Source organism: Natrix helvetica, assembly GCF_964273705.1.
Source record: "Natrix helvetica genome assembly, chromosome: 2".
Taxonomy (NCBI): domain Eukaryota; kingdom Metazoa; phylum Chordata; class Lepidosauria; order Squamata; family Natricidae; genus Natrix; species Natrix helvetica.
Window position 1 is genome coordinate 200965214 of NC_138552.1, and position 14689 is coordinate 200979902.

At 36.3% G+C, this 14689-nt stretch overlaps 1 protein-coding gene across 1 annotated transcript; it reads right to left on the reverse strand.

Moving 5' to 3' along the window:
• Positions 1 to 2477: 2477 nt before the first annotated feature.
• LOC309387304 (p53 apoptosis effector related to PMP-22-like) lies at positions 2478 to 9520 on the reverse strand. The gene is made up of 3 exons (XM_081943748.1): positions 9079 to 9520; positions 6955 to 7098; positions 2478 to 4806 (listed from the first exon to the last, which is right to left on the reverse strand). The coding sequence occupies exons 1-3, from the start codon at positions 9278 to 9280 to the stop codon at positions 4598 to 4600; spliced, it is 555 nt and encodes a 184-aa protein (XP_081799874.1). The 5' UTR covers positions 9281 to 9520; the 3' UTR covers positions 2478 to 4597.
• Between the last annotated feature and the right edge of the window lie 5169 nt (positions 9521 to 14689).

Below are 14689 nucleotides of genomic sequence, written 5' to 3' on the forward strand. Positions count from 1 at the left end.
CATTGTAACTATCTAAGTTTAACAGCCTTTTCAGTACAATATTGTGTCTATAAACTGCAGCTTCACAAATGCAACTATTCTGACTGGTTATGTGGTCCAAAGATTGAATGTGTTTCATTTGGCTCAGGTGTTAGATGAATAAATGCCACACCTTAGGAGTGTCTATGGGAGAGTTACCATGCATGCCTGGGCACATACATCACACCACTTTGTTCACATAGAAAAACACATCCCAGTTTCTCCCCCTTCTTTATTGCTTTATACTGTAGGACACTTGATTTGTTTGATATATCTTTTTCATTTAAAAAAAATTCTATTGTCTTTCTCTGCAAAATACCATTGTCCCAGGATGAGGTGTTATCAGCATTCATTTCTTTTACTTTCAAACTAATTATCTGAATTTTTATTGCTGAAATAATGGCTTTTAAGGTGTAACCTTAGTTTGGGCAATTTTATTCTATCCCACTCCAATCACCTCAGAGATAAAATGAAGAGAAAATGGCATTCCAATTATAACACACTATTCTAAAATTACGTCCAGGTGGCCCACATATAAAATAGGGGGTGCTTTTAAGTTTAGTCAGAGTGAACTTCCAGTGGTGGAAGCTGATCATATTTTCATCTGCTACCTTTTGTACAATGCAACTCTCTGTCTGTGACAATAAGGTACTGCATTTGGTGATCATATACTGTAAATATGACTTTAAAGTAAAATGTACCCCTAATGGTTTTGCAGCAATTTCTCTTCTGAGATCTACATAACTATGGAGTGCTACTCACCCAAAGGGTGGTGCAGCCATAGCTCAGCTCAACTGGACAGGTACTCCCACACTCTTCAAGCCCTACTCTGTCTAATCATCACTGTCACATTGGTATGTGAGATGCAGCCGAAAAGGGTGGGTACATTAGGAAAAACAAAAGGACCATGGAAATCGTTCTAGCTACTCATATCCCTTATTGCCTGACTTGCAAAGTGATGACGCTAGACCAGATTGAAGAGCCATTGAGCCAGTTCTATGTCACTCATCAGAGAAAAAGAAATCTTCTGTTTCTCTTCCCAGTGCTGAGTTATTCTGTAATTCTGATGAAAGCAGTAAGAGATCCTGCAGAAGCTACTCTTTGCTATGCCTTGTGTGTTCACCAGTTCCTAGGAGGAAAAAGTTTCTTGGAATCCTCTAGATACGTTAAATATATGGAGCCTAGTCCCGTTGTGTCCCTTATTGTTGTTTTTCCTTCAAGGCGCCTGTGCTGTTTGCTTGCTTTCAACTTCCCTTTGAGGTATGCTGGTCTTGTTGTATTCGGGTCTTTTCTCATGTAAGATTGAGATTGTCTTGGCAACGTTTCAGCGAGGTCTCACTTGCCATCTTCAGGCTGGGTTTTGGGCTTAAAGCGTGGTCGGAGCTGCTGTCTTTCTATAAATCTTGGGGGAGGGGAGTGCTGGCTTTGTTTCAGTAAGTGGAATGATTGGTTCTGTGGTTGTATCATGATTGGTAGATTGGTGCTGATTGGTGCTGGCTGTGTGTCCATTGTTGTTTCGTGTTGTAACGGCCTGGGTGGTGGGTGGGGCTTGTTTGTTGACTAGGGCTGGTTTCCAGATGTCTGGTAGGCGGGAGGTATCATCACGTTTATTCATGTTGTGTGGGGGGGGGGTTTCTCTATTTCGATAGCTTCCATAATTCTTCTCTTGTTGAAGTGTTCAGTTTTGGAGATTAACCTGGTTCCTTCAAAATTAATTTCGTGTCCTGTAGCTTTAAGGTGCTGGAAAAGGGAGGAAGTTTATTTTTTTCTTACTGCGTTCTTGTGTTCGGCGATGCATGCATTTATTCTCCTGTTCATTTGTCCTATGTATGTTGCAGGGCAGATTTTGCATGGTATTTTGTAGACTCCTTGGTTTGCTAGCTGGATTTTGTCTTTGATCAATGGAATGGAAAGGATGGTGGAGGGGTGGGGTGGTGGGCCCAGCCAATGATTACAACTCCTAGTTCGCCAGAATCGGTCTGACAAGGCAGCAGCCCACCACTGGATACTGTTAGTACTGGCAACAATGCAACTGGATAATGTTAGTACTGCCAAAAGATACTTCTTTGCTGCTTTACATTGTTCTTTATTCATCTCCTAATGGAAGGGGGGATCCGAGGTCTGAACTATGTTTAAGACACTGTTAAAATTCAACTCCCACAAAGGCCCACAGGTTTCCCAGTCTTGCCTGAAGCAGTCAATGTTTAGAGCTCTTATAGGGAACTGCCTAAACATTTTTTAGTATACTGGGCAATGGTTGTATTTTTAACAGTAATTATAGCCTCTGTGTGCTAATCCATTTTCTCAATGTTCAACAAATCTGCACCTGTCATTTGATCAGGACAGTGTGTTCACATACTTAAGTTGTTTGTGTTGTTTGTTTTTATTTTAAGCCATTTAATAGTATTTAATACCAACCCTACAAATTATTTTACTCATTAAGCAACAGACAAAAAAAATTCTATTAACGGATTTTAATAATATCACATACTTTTGAGCATGCAATTAAGAAACATGGAAAATGATGCCAAAGCACAATAGATGTTTTGAGTTCAACTTGCCATTGTAAGTATTGATTTACCTTTTAATTAAACCTTGAACATTATGCAGAACATGGAAGCCACACAATTCCTACGGCGAACAATCTAAGGCGACAGTTTTATGTATTTTGACTTGGGAATACGGTTTGAATTAAGAAACAAGTCTATAGAACAGGGGTGGATAACTATGGTGACTTTGTGACCTGTGAACTTTAACTGGACTTTAAGCCAGCCAGGAATTCTGGGAGTTGAAGTCCACAAGTCATAAAGTTGCCATAGTTGCTCACACTTGCTGTAAGAGGTCAGAATATGGCAAACAAAATGAGTACAAGCTGACCTTTAGTATAATAGATAATGTATATATGTACATTTTCTGACTTCCCTATGCCTATGCAGCACCATTGTCCTTTCAGTGTTATGATGGGTTGTGTTGCTTTCATCAGCTGAACATAAACAAAATATTACAAAAGAATTGCTCCCATAGAAAAAATAATGAAGATATTGTGGCAATTATACATCCGTGCATTACGAAAGGTTATGTATTTACACTTTAAAACAAGTAGGCAAAACTAAGATATGCTAATACAAAAGTACAACTGGAACATCAGCAAACTCTTCTGAAGGTTAGTTTGCAGATCTGAGAACATCTAATAAGAGATTACTGTTTATTGTAAACAAGTTTGGAATGTAATAGAGTTGCCTTTAAAATGTGCAGGCCAAATATTTTTTGCTAAAACTAAGAGAAATTAGGTTGGTGTCCGGTTTTCTCAGCTAGGGTGGGACCATAATTTCTTCCCAACCTCTTCCTAACTAAACAATTTGTGCAGTTCATGCAGTCTGTTCTGGCTAATAATGCTTTCAGGTACATAAAAGTTTTCCATGTTGGCTTCATCTTTCCCATTCTTGTTAATAAACAAAGATGTTATAGCCCAATGATGGCGAACCTTTTCGGCACTGAGCCGAAAAATGAGCATGCACACACACATGTGGCACCAAGTGCCAAAAAGGGAGAACTTCACACACGGGCACGCTCAACTGGGCTGCAAACAGGAAGAGGAGATGCTCAGGGGGCATGTGCGTGCCGGAAAATGAACTTCTGGTTTCCGGTGCATGCATGTTCACCAGCCAGCTACTCTTCTGGCTACTGCCACGCATGCGCCGACAAGCTCTTCCGGTTTCCAGCACTGTCACATGCACAAAGGCCAGTTGATCGTCACGTGCACATGTGTGGCAGTAACCGGAAGAGGAATGGGTGACACCGTATGTGCCAGGTGACATGGTTCCAAGTACCACTTCGGGCACGCATGCCATAGGTTCGCCATCATGGTTATAGCTAAATTTGGGGGGGGGGGGGAAATTGCAAACAAAGCATGTGCTTCAATAATGATGTTTCATTAGAACAATGCAGATTCCAAAATCTTTCAGTCACCATAATTAAACATCCAATTCTGAGAGTTGCAATCCCAACACATTTGCAGTTGATAGGTTGGAGAAGGCAAGTTTATACATATTAGTAATAATACAATCAAGGGGGGTCTTTTTTTCAACATTGGTTTCCTGGTGGTATGTCTGTCTAGTGGGTTGAATTTAAACAGGCTTTCTCTCCCACTGAGGAATGAAGCAGAGTAGCTGTTGTCATTAATTCATCTTACGCTCTGCAGGCTTTTGAACCCTAAAAGTTTGCCCCCAAAAGGTCGGGAGCAGAATAGTATAGACGTTCCTGGGGGCCACAGGAGGAGGTCAATACTGATTATAAACAAACACTGTCAATTGGTGAAGGTTTAATTTATGCAGTTCAATTATTATTTGCCTATAAAAACTAATGGTAAAAAAAGATTTTTTAAAAAATAACAAATCCACATTAACAAGAATTAAGAGCAATTCTCGTTAATACTTTTTTTTTTGAGCTGCTAAATCTCTATATATTCTAATATTCTAGCATATTGGACTTCGGCTGGTAGGTATATCTGTAATGCTTCTTTGGACCCATAACAATCAGGGACTCCTTATGATGACCCTGCTGACGTTTATAGGAGATTTTAATAAAATTCAGGTTTGACGTTTCCCAAAATATGATCTTCATAGAGGGGGAGACAACAAAAGAAGAATCCAAGACCTACTGCCATGATACACATGGTCCATCCAAAGCCGTAGCTCCAATCAAACACATGCAGGGTATTTACTGGGAAGGCCACGCGTGTTGAAATCATTACAGCATAGATGACAAGGCCCATTAATGAGAATATGGCTGCCAAAAAAACAAAAAGATTAAAAATTAGTTACTAACACATGAAAACAGTAAGAGAACAGTGGATTGTATGTTTTTAAAAATGGCCTTGGGAGAATTCTGAGCCCTGTCGGCATCCTACTCCTATGGTAGTTTGTATTCTATTTGCCCAATCCATCTAATATTGTGGTTAAATTAAACTGTCTTATGTCCTCAGGCAGATGATTTATGCAGTCCAGTATTTGGCAGTATCGTAAGATACAGCCTTGTAACATGAGACCATTTTTAGGTAAAGAGGCTAAAGGTTAACTGGAAGCAAAGCATGTTCTTAACCACTAAGCTGCAGTCCTTTCCCTACTTTGAGGTTTGAAGCGCTGACAAGAAATACCGCCGAAATGGTGATGTGAGATTCTGAATCAAATTTTACACAAGAGTAATGAAGGTAAACGTACAATTTAGTCGTTCAGCACTAAAGATGATGCATGACAGATAACTTTTGAGTCATGTTTACATAGAATTACTCAAAGGGTGATCAGAGATTTAGAATGCTTTTGAATGTATATATTTGTATTGTATTTGTGCTGATAAATAAATATTTAAAAAAGGCAACATTAAAAATAAAAATATGGTTTTCTGCCTGGATGGTCTTCTGTGATGAGCCGAATGACAGAAAGAGGGAGTAGTGAGTTCCCTCCCATATTTGGGCATACCAGGGGTTGTAACCCAAATACATATACATATACATATACATATACATATACATATACATATACATATACATATACATATACATATACATATACATATACATATACATATACATATACATATACATATACATATACATATACATATACATATACATATACATATACATATACATATACATATACATATATACATACATACATACATACATACATACATACATACATACATATACATATACATACACATACACATACACATACACATACACATACACATACACATACACATACACACATACATACATATATAAAACAGAAAAATAAGTAGAGGCCAGTGATGAATTCAGAAGAATTTAGGAAAAGCAAAAAAGCTCTTTTTATATTCTCCTCCCCTGCCCTCTATTTCAGGATATGGATATTGTCTTGTTCCCCGGTTTAAAATGAAATAGACAATGCTTGTGCTTTTTTTTAAAAAATGCAACTATTTTCTCCATTAATTATAACAGAGTATCATCCCTATTAGCCTGCTTTTATGAAATACAGGTAGGTTATTTTACCTCCTGGCAGATATTTTTAATTGGAATTTCTGGGGAACTATTTTAAATTTAATTCTTTGGGGTATTTTTAGGGGTCGTTTTTTTAAATATTGTATTTTAAATGCTTTACTTGAATGTACAGTTTTTATAACCTCCTCCATTTAAGCATTTAATTATTTAAGTATTTAAATATTTAAGTACTTGTTTATTTATGTATTCTTTTTATGTATTCCATTGACTGTACACCACCCCGAGTCCCTTTTGGGAGAGGGGGCGGTCTAGAAATATGAATAAAAGTAAAGTAAAGTAAAGTCCTTGACTTACAATCATTCATTTAGTGACTGTTCAAAGTTACAATGGCACTGAACAAAATGACTTATGACCGGTTCACACATTTACAGCGTCCCATGGTTATGTGAACAAAAATTGGGTGTTTGTCAACTGGCATGTATTTATGACAGTTGCACTGTTCTGGGGTCATGTGATCATCATTTATGACCTTCCCTGCCAGCTTCTGACAAGCACATAGTCAAGGGAAAGGAAAATCCAGATTCACTTAATGACTGCATGATCCACTTAACAACTGCAGTGATTTGCTTAACAACTGTAGCCAAAAAAAGATCAAAAAATTGGGGCCCTGACTCGCTTAACAAATGTGGTTGTAAGTTGAGGTCTTTCTATACTGCCGTTTTGTTGAGTTTCCTGAGAAAATGTGAACCGGCACAAATCAAATCTGTTGGACTAGATGACCTACAAGGTCCCTTCCAACTCTGTTAATCTGTACCTGTAAATCTTTTTTCATACTTACACTGTTATTTTCTTACTGCCATAGAAATAGCAGGTGTCTCTCCAAACTAAATCTGTTCTGCCATATTCTACAATATTCTACCCATACTTCTTTTGCTTTGGATACGTAGCCTTACCAGCAACAAAACACAAGCCTCCTATGCCTCTAATGAAGTTGAAGCGAAGTGTCGGGATGGCAAAGGCGATGATGGACAAGGCAAAACAGATGCAGACGAGTACAAATCCAACTAAGAAGGTACCAGCTGCAGCTCTACCCCAAGCTGGAAATAAAAACAGACAACAATGGTTCCATCTTTTATGCCTTATCCTAGCAAGATACAGTTCTAAAATACCATTCAGTTATTCAAGAAGGTACGATAGGGTATACATAGCGCATCCATTTATCCGTGTTTTATGCAATAATGGGTTATCAAATAAACCACAATTTGGATGGGTTCATATACAGAAGTAAGGCATTTGCCATGGCTTACCAACTAACCCTTACCAAACATAACAGCTGGATTTCCATGATCCGCTAAACTAAATCAAATAGCTCAAAATGCTTTGTGAACTCCAATCATTGCATCCATATAGTTTCATCTGCCAAAGGGGGTAATTATTTCGTGGGTTCTTTGATTTTAAAGCAGCTACAGTTTTAGAGTAAGCCAATGGAAAGCATTTGGTCTTTTTTTCAGCCAAATAGGTATGATAAAGAGATCTCTACCTTTGCTGTTAGGCATCATATCTTTGTCTCTGTTAAGTAAGGCTTTCTGGGTTATTTTAATATTTCAATAACCTGTTTGAACAGGAATGACTGTGGGATGCATAACCAGATTAATTCTGGTTCTCGTAAAATCTCTTTCATGTCTTGCCATTAGTGCAGAATTGACAACCAGGGTGACACTGATTTCTTTGGACCGAAAAAACCATAAAATCAGGAATAACTTGAGAATGTAGCAGAGAAAGGAATGTAATGGAATCTAAATCTTAACCGTCTAAACACTTGGGAGTATTTTTTTATTTATTTGTTTCAACTGAGGTGCTCATATAATACTGAATTGCTCTATACAGATTAAATCCAGGAAAGATCCTGGCATGTCAAATGTTAAAAACATTTTGTTAAGAATAGGCAGCTCAGAGTTTATAAAAGCATTTGTAAAAGAGTAGAAATCTTTATACAAAGATATTAAAACTGAGAAGATCACATTGAAAAGCTGGGGGCAATGAATAGTAGGGGCTAACTGGGATTTTAGAGACCCAAATTCAAGAGATATGTTCCATGGCTTTATGAAAAGAGCACATGGCATATAAGATAAATATTCTACTTTTATTTGTGCAGTATTTTTGCTTGGAATGGCATTTTAAATATCCCTGGGTATATTCCTCAGATTTCATCCACCAATGTAAAATAAATAAATTACTTAAGGATTCCTTGGAGGGTTTTACATTTTCTACACATGAAAATTTAACTGTCTCTGTAAAAATGATTGACACTTATTACACAAAAATGATTGAATCCTATTCCGTAGTATAAACAGAATATCTGTCACTGACGGCATGTTAAACCCTTCATTGCTGAAGATTTTTTTTTTAATCCTTCATTTCACTTTATTTAGCTTGCACCCTACATAACCAGTGCAGCCTTCAAATATTTTGTTCTGAAGATCATCCAGAAAATACAAGTGTTCATGACATTAACACTATTTCCAAAAAGAGACAACCATATTTAATATGCTTCCAAAATGTGTTTGCTGGAAACATTGATATCAGTACGTTCAGAAATACTGAACCTTACACAAATCCATTGGGTATAATCATTTAACCCTATTATGTCACTGCACACCCAATAATTTCTTAGACTTTATGATTGGCACCAATAAAAAAAATCAAAATAATAATTTTCCAAATTTTAAGTTGCCGTATTTTCTACTGACTAAGACAAAAATAACAGCTACAAATTCCTTAGCCCGAGAGTGCAAATAAACCAGAAAAGGAAGGGTTTTATAGCATCTACTTGCACAATTGTTCTGTCTGACAAGCAATTCCTTCTTCTTTTTTAAAAAAACACAAATTACTAAGCATTTCTAATATGGAGAAAAAATTGAAGTAATGATAACAGTGAGAAGAATACTTGGAGTTACATGTGCAAAAATGTTATAAAGCATATGATGCGCCTAAATACTTAATGTAATTTGTGTCACACACACGCACACGCACATACACAAATTGTCTTACAGTGTCTCCATCACTGAGATCCTTACCAAAATCCATGAGAGATGTACATCGCTTGCCATTTCCTAAAGAGCATAACTTCCATAATGTGCCCTCAGTCACAAATGGAGAGGTTTGTGAGGTTACCCAGCCCGAGCCAGCTAGCGAAATGATGCCAAAGATCATTGCTAAGCCCAGCAGAAGAGGCAAGATCCATCTGCAGCGGGTATAATCCAGACCATACTGAACCATCTTGCTGTTAGGTCTTTTCCAGATGCTTTAAATGCTAAGCAAAAAAAAAAAAAAAACGGTCTTCCTGCAATGGCTTTGGTAGTCTAGAAAAACAATCAGGGGTTAAATAAAATGTGTGTTAATGGAAAAGAGACAGAGCTGTGGAGATGAAGGAAGAAAGGAAAGTAGAGAGCAGCTTTGTGATCCTCGCAGGCCCTAAAGAAAACTCCACCTAAATTTCTATGAGCAAGTCACTACAACAACCTGTTGATCTGGAAAGAAAATTCAGGGTTGGGACTATGATCATTTTAGAACCTGCCTCCTCCTCCTCCTTTGTCAGCTACTAATTAAGATAACTATAGATTATACCCATTGCCATTAGTATTTAATCTTTTTCATGGCAGTAGCATTTCACAACAAACAGCACTGAAGGGCTTTTGAAGAGAGCAATGAAAGTGAAGAGTGCATTTTTGGTGAATGAACTAGTCCCAGTCTTTAAAAACATTAAATAAATTGTTGAGATTTCTAGGAGTCTGAACAGCAAAATCCAGTATGAAACACCCATCTGGGAATCTGTATTGCAAAGTGATTTTTATTGCAAAGCAGAAAAGTTCTAAGTTTGAATAGTCATATATTCTCCAATGACAACTAAGGGTTGTATTAGCAGAAAAGGTGTAGCTTCTTATGTTGCGGGATTGTGTGACATCAGATTGTACTACATCCCTAATCCTTCTTGCAACATAAATGGGCCTCTAGGAAACATCCAGTGAGAGGGATTTCATGGTTTCCAACATCCTGTGAGAGGCTTAGGGCAGCTTTCTTAAGCCCTGGAACTATAATTCCCAGAACCACTAGGGCCTAGCCAGAATTGGCCATGCTCGGTGTTAGATCGGGCAATGGAAAGGCAGACACAGGCTAAAGTAACAACAGCTCTTTATTAACAAGACAGTAAGTGAGAACAATCCAGCAAAGGCTGGGTCTGACAGCAGCCCTTTTATAGGGAGCTGTCAGACTCTCAGCCAATAGAATCAAACCTCTGTTCCCGGAACAGAGGACCTTGGTGGAAACCATATCTACTGTTGTAGATATCTAACTACTGAGTTGTAGTTCCAACTCAGTGGGAAGGTACAAAATTGAGAAAGGTGAAAATAAGCAAAAGCTATCATACCTGGGCTCCAAAAATCCAGAAGACAGGAAATTCTAGTTCTTTGTTGCCATCCAGTGATTGTCCAGGTTTTTTGCAGTCCTGAGTTGTAAGCTTTATGCAGCTTCATCAAAAGGCCTACATTTACCCATGAGGGAGCTGGGCCGAGAGCCACAAAGCAGATGTGACTAGGTTTGCTTGTTTTAAAACAGAAGACCATATTCTAATTTTCACACATTTCCCAAATCAAGAGTGGACATTTGTGACCATCAGAGGTGCTTTGGGAGACATTGGTGTAACGAAAGGTGGCCTTCCCCTTTTTCCTTGAATAGTGTTGCATGCATGCATAAAAGGTGCATGGCTTGGATTGGTATGTCTTTTATTACCAGGTTAACAACTTTTATCTACCTGGCACAATGGGGAAGGTGCCTTCTAGGGAGAAGAAACTAGATCTTTTGCAATGAGAAAATATGGACAATACACAACATTCAGCGATTTTATTGCAAGCAAAGCATTATCGATTCCAAGCAATTCAGCAAAACATTGCATTCACTCTTCATATATACTCCATCAGCCCTCCCCACCAGGTTTAGCAAACTTAAATCATGAATTATTGGATAAAACGGCCAGGTAATAAGGTTGAAGGGTACACATTAAGGGGTCTTCCAGCAAACCATTTTTCAGCACGCTGAATATTTAGCATGCCTTGGATTACAGAGTTCCATGCCTACTTGCATATTCCTTGGTGCTGACACAAAGTCTAGTGTAATAATAAATTATTAATTCTCAGGTAGAAAACCATCAACTAATGTCTTGGCTAGTTCACAGTCATCATATCAGCTTTCCTACCATCACAATTGATTATTCAGATTTTGCTGTAGCCTCAAAATGGGATCACTTTGACCTTTTCTATCAAAAGATGAAACCAACTGAGAGTACAGGCTACCGGAAGGAATGATAGTGATATGTCAAAGAGGTTTGGTTTATGGAGTGTTTGTGCAAGCCTGTAAATATTGCATCATACCCAGGCCACGCCAGGTCATCAGCTGTTAGTGCAATTGTATAGGACAGTTTTTATTGCTGTCCCGTGTAAAGGGAAAAGTAGCAAGAATGAATGCAAAAACATCAGGGGGCCTACTTTGTTAAGCATGCCTCAGAAGGGATTTGATAGAATTATTCCTGAAACTTGAAAATGAGCAAAATTGGGTACATGTAGCACAACAGAGCTTTTGTTTATACCACACAGAGAATGCTCTGATCAGGCTTCTGTTTTTCAGAAACTCATTGAGAAATTTCTGAATGTGAGAGAGTTATTTAGAACAGAAAGCAGAATTGGAAGTGACCTTGGAGGTCTTTTAGTCCAACCCCCTTGCTCAGGCAGAAAACGCTATACCATTATAGACAAATGGTTGTCCAATATCTTCCTTAAAACTTCCAATGTTGGAGCTTTTACAGCTTCTGGAGGCAAGTTGTTCCACTGATTAATTGTTCTGTCAGGAAATTTATCCTTAGTTCTAGGTTGCTTCCTTCCTTGATTAGTGTACATCCATTGCTTCTTGTCCTACCCTCAGGTGTTTTGGAGAATAAGTTCTCCTTCTTCTTTGTGGCAACGCCCTGATCCTTCCTTTCATTAAACTAGATATACCCAAATCCAGCAATTGTTCTTTATACGTTTTAGCCTCCAGTTTATTTGTATACCATTGTCATTATTTTTACAAAAACTCAAGGTGGTGAAAACACACTTTCCTCCTCCTATTTTTCCCACAATAACAAACACCTTGAGAGGTGAGTTGGGCTGGGAGAGACTGACTGACTCAAGGTCACCCAGCTGGCTTTCATGTCTAAGGCAGAAGTAGAACTCACGATCTACTACTGTACTTTCTAGTCTGGTGCCTTTACTACTACACCAAACTAGCTCTCAGGTTAGTTGTATATACAATGTTTTTTTTTAAAGTACACAATAAAATGAATAAAGAGAAAGTATATAATAAAGTAAATAAATTATGGAATACGTTGCATGAGTATGAACTAAAGGTTGGATGCTGAATGTAATAAGTGTGGTTTATGAGAAAAGTAAAGCAGGCATAGGGATAAATGGCATGCTTAGTGACATTGAACCGGCCATAAAACAAAGTTGTGTGATACCCCTCAATGTTGTTTAATATATTTGTGGATAAATGCACTATATAAAAATTACTTGGAATGACATGGTTGAGAATGTTTGGAAATGTGAAATATATGTACTTTTGTATACAGAGGATGTTACGTTGGGGATGTTATGTTGTTAGATAAGAAGCCAAATGTTTTGACAGAAATGTTAAATTGACTTTATGATGCAGTGAAAAGCAAAAGTCTGAAATTAATGTACCAAAGACCAATGAACTATTTGACAGGGAAACTGTAGTGAATGATTACATGATATCCATAGTAGGTGAAATCAAGGCAACTAGATGAATTTATGATCTGTTTCATTCCATTCCTTCTTACCGCTGTCTCTCCTTCGCTGAGCCTGCGGTGGAATACTTCCTTCCCCTTAGCCACTAGTCACCCCCACCTCACCCCCCCCCCCACCTCAGCCAGGCTGAATACCAGGCTGCAAGCTATCTTGGGGAGGTTCAGGCTGGATACAAGGAAGAGCTTCCTAACTGATCCAGCATGCTGTGCAAAGTAATCCTTCATTTTCCTTCAATAGAGGTCTTCTAATAGTGGCTAGATGGTCAGCTCTTCAAAATGCTAGAGGGAATACTGACCAAATGTCCCCTAAACGTCCTTCCAATTCTGTAGCTTTCTTTCTTCCTACAACCCCACCCCTTGGTTCCATGTAACACAAAGGACAGAAACATTTCTCATTTTTACTTCATTCCTTATGAATTCCTTTACTTCATTCCTTCTACTGTATGTATTTGTGTTACAACCCCTGGTATGCACAAATATGGGAGGGAGGTCACTACTCCCCCTTTCTGTCCTTCGGCTCATTACAGAGGACCATCCAGGCAGAAAACCATATTTTTATTTTTAATGTTGCCTTTTTATATTTGTGTTGTATTTGTGCTTATAAATAAATAAAGGGAGACTAGTATAGATCTATTTCAAGCTATTTAGCTCTCATCAGCTAGCCATACCCTTACTGGGAGCCCAGGTTCAAATCCCAGTGTGTGTGTGTGTGTGTGTGTGGTGTGTGTGTGTATACATACATACATACATGCATACATACGTGTGTGTGTGTTACAACCCCTGGTATGCCCAAATATGCCCAGGTTTGTATCCCAGTAAGGGTGTGTGTGTGTGTGTGTGTGTGTGTGTGTGTATAAGTCTCCCTTTATTTATTTATCAGTAGAAATACAACACACACACACGCATATATAAATATAAATATAAATATAAATATAAATATAAATATAAATATAAATATAAATATAAATATAAATATAAATATAAATATAAATATAAATATAAATATAAATATAAATATAAATATAAATATAAATAATATAAATATAAATATAAATATAAATATAAATATAAATATAAATATAAATATAAATATAAATATAAATATAAATATAAATATAAATATAAATATAAATATAAATATAAATATAAATATAAATATAAATATAAATATAAATATAAATATAAATATAAATATAAATATAAATATAAATATAAATATAAATATAAATATAAATATAAATATAAATAATATAAATAAATATAAATATAAATATAAATATAAATATAAATATAAATATAAATATAAATATAAATATAAATATAAATATAAATATAAATATAAATATAAATATAAATATAAATATAAATATAAATATAAATATAAATATAAATATAAATATAAATATAAATATAAATATAAATATATGTATGTATGTATGTATGTATGTATGTGTATATATATATATATATATATATATATATATATATATATATATATATATATATATATATATATATATATATATATATATATATATATATATATATATATATATATATATATATATATATATATATATATATATATATATATATATATATATATATATATATATATATATATATATATATATATATATATATAATTTACCCTTTTAAAAAATCTCCCCTAGAGCCTAGGCAATAGTTGTTCAGCTTAAAAACAGGTAATGGTGGTCAACTTGGTAGATTCCAGGCATTTTTTAAATGCTTTTGATGAAATGTCAAAGTTAATGAAAGTCCTGACACCTCTGTCAAAATAGCATGAGAGACTAGCTGAAAAAGTATAAAAT

Coding starts and splice junctions, on each gene's coding strand:
- LOC309387304 (XM_081943748.1), bottom strand. CDS start 9,280: ATGGTTCAGTATGGTCTGGATTATACCCGCTGCAGATGGATCTTGCCT. Junction 7,099..9,078: donor TACATCTCTCATGGATTTTG/GTAAGGATCTCA, acceptor TTTTATTTCCAG/CTTGGGGTAGAGCTGCAGCT. Junction 4,807..6,954: donor AGGCTTGTGTTTTGTTGCTG/GTAAGGCTACGT, acceptor TTTTTTTGGCAG/CCATATTCTCATTAATGGGC.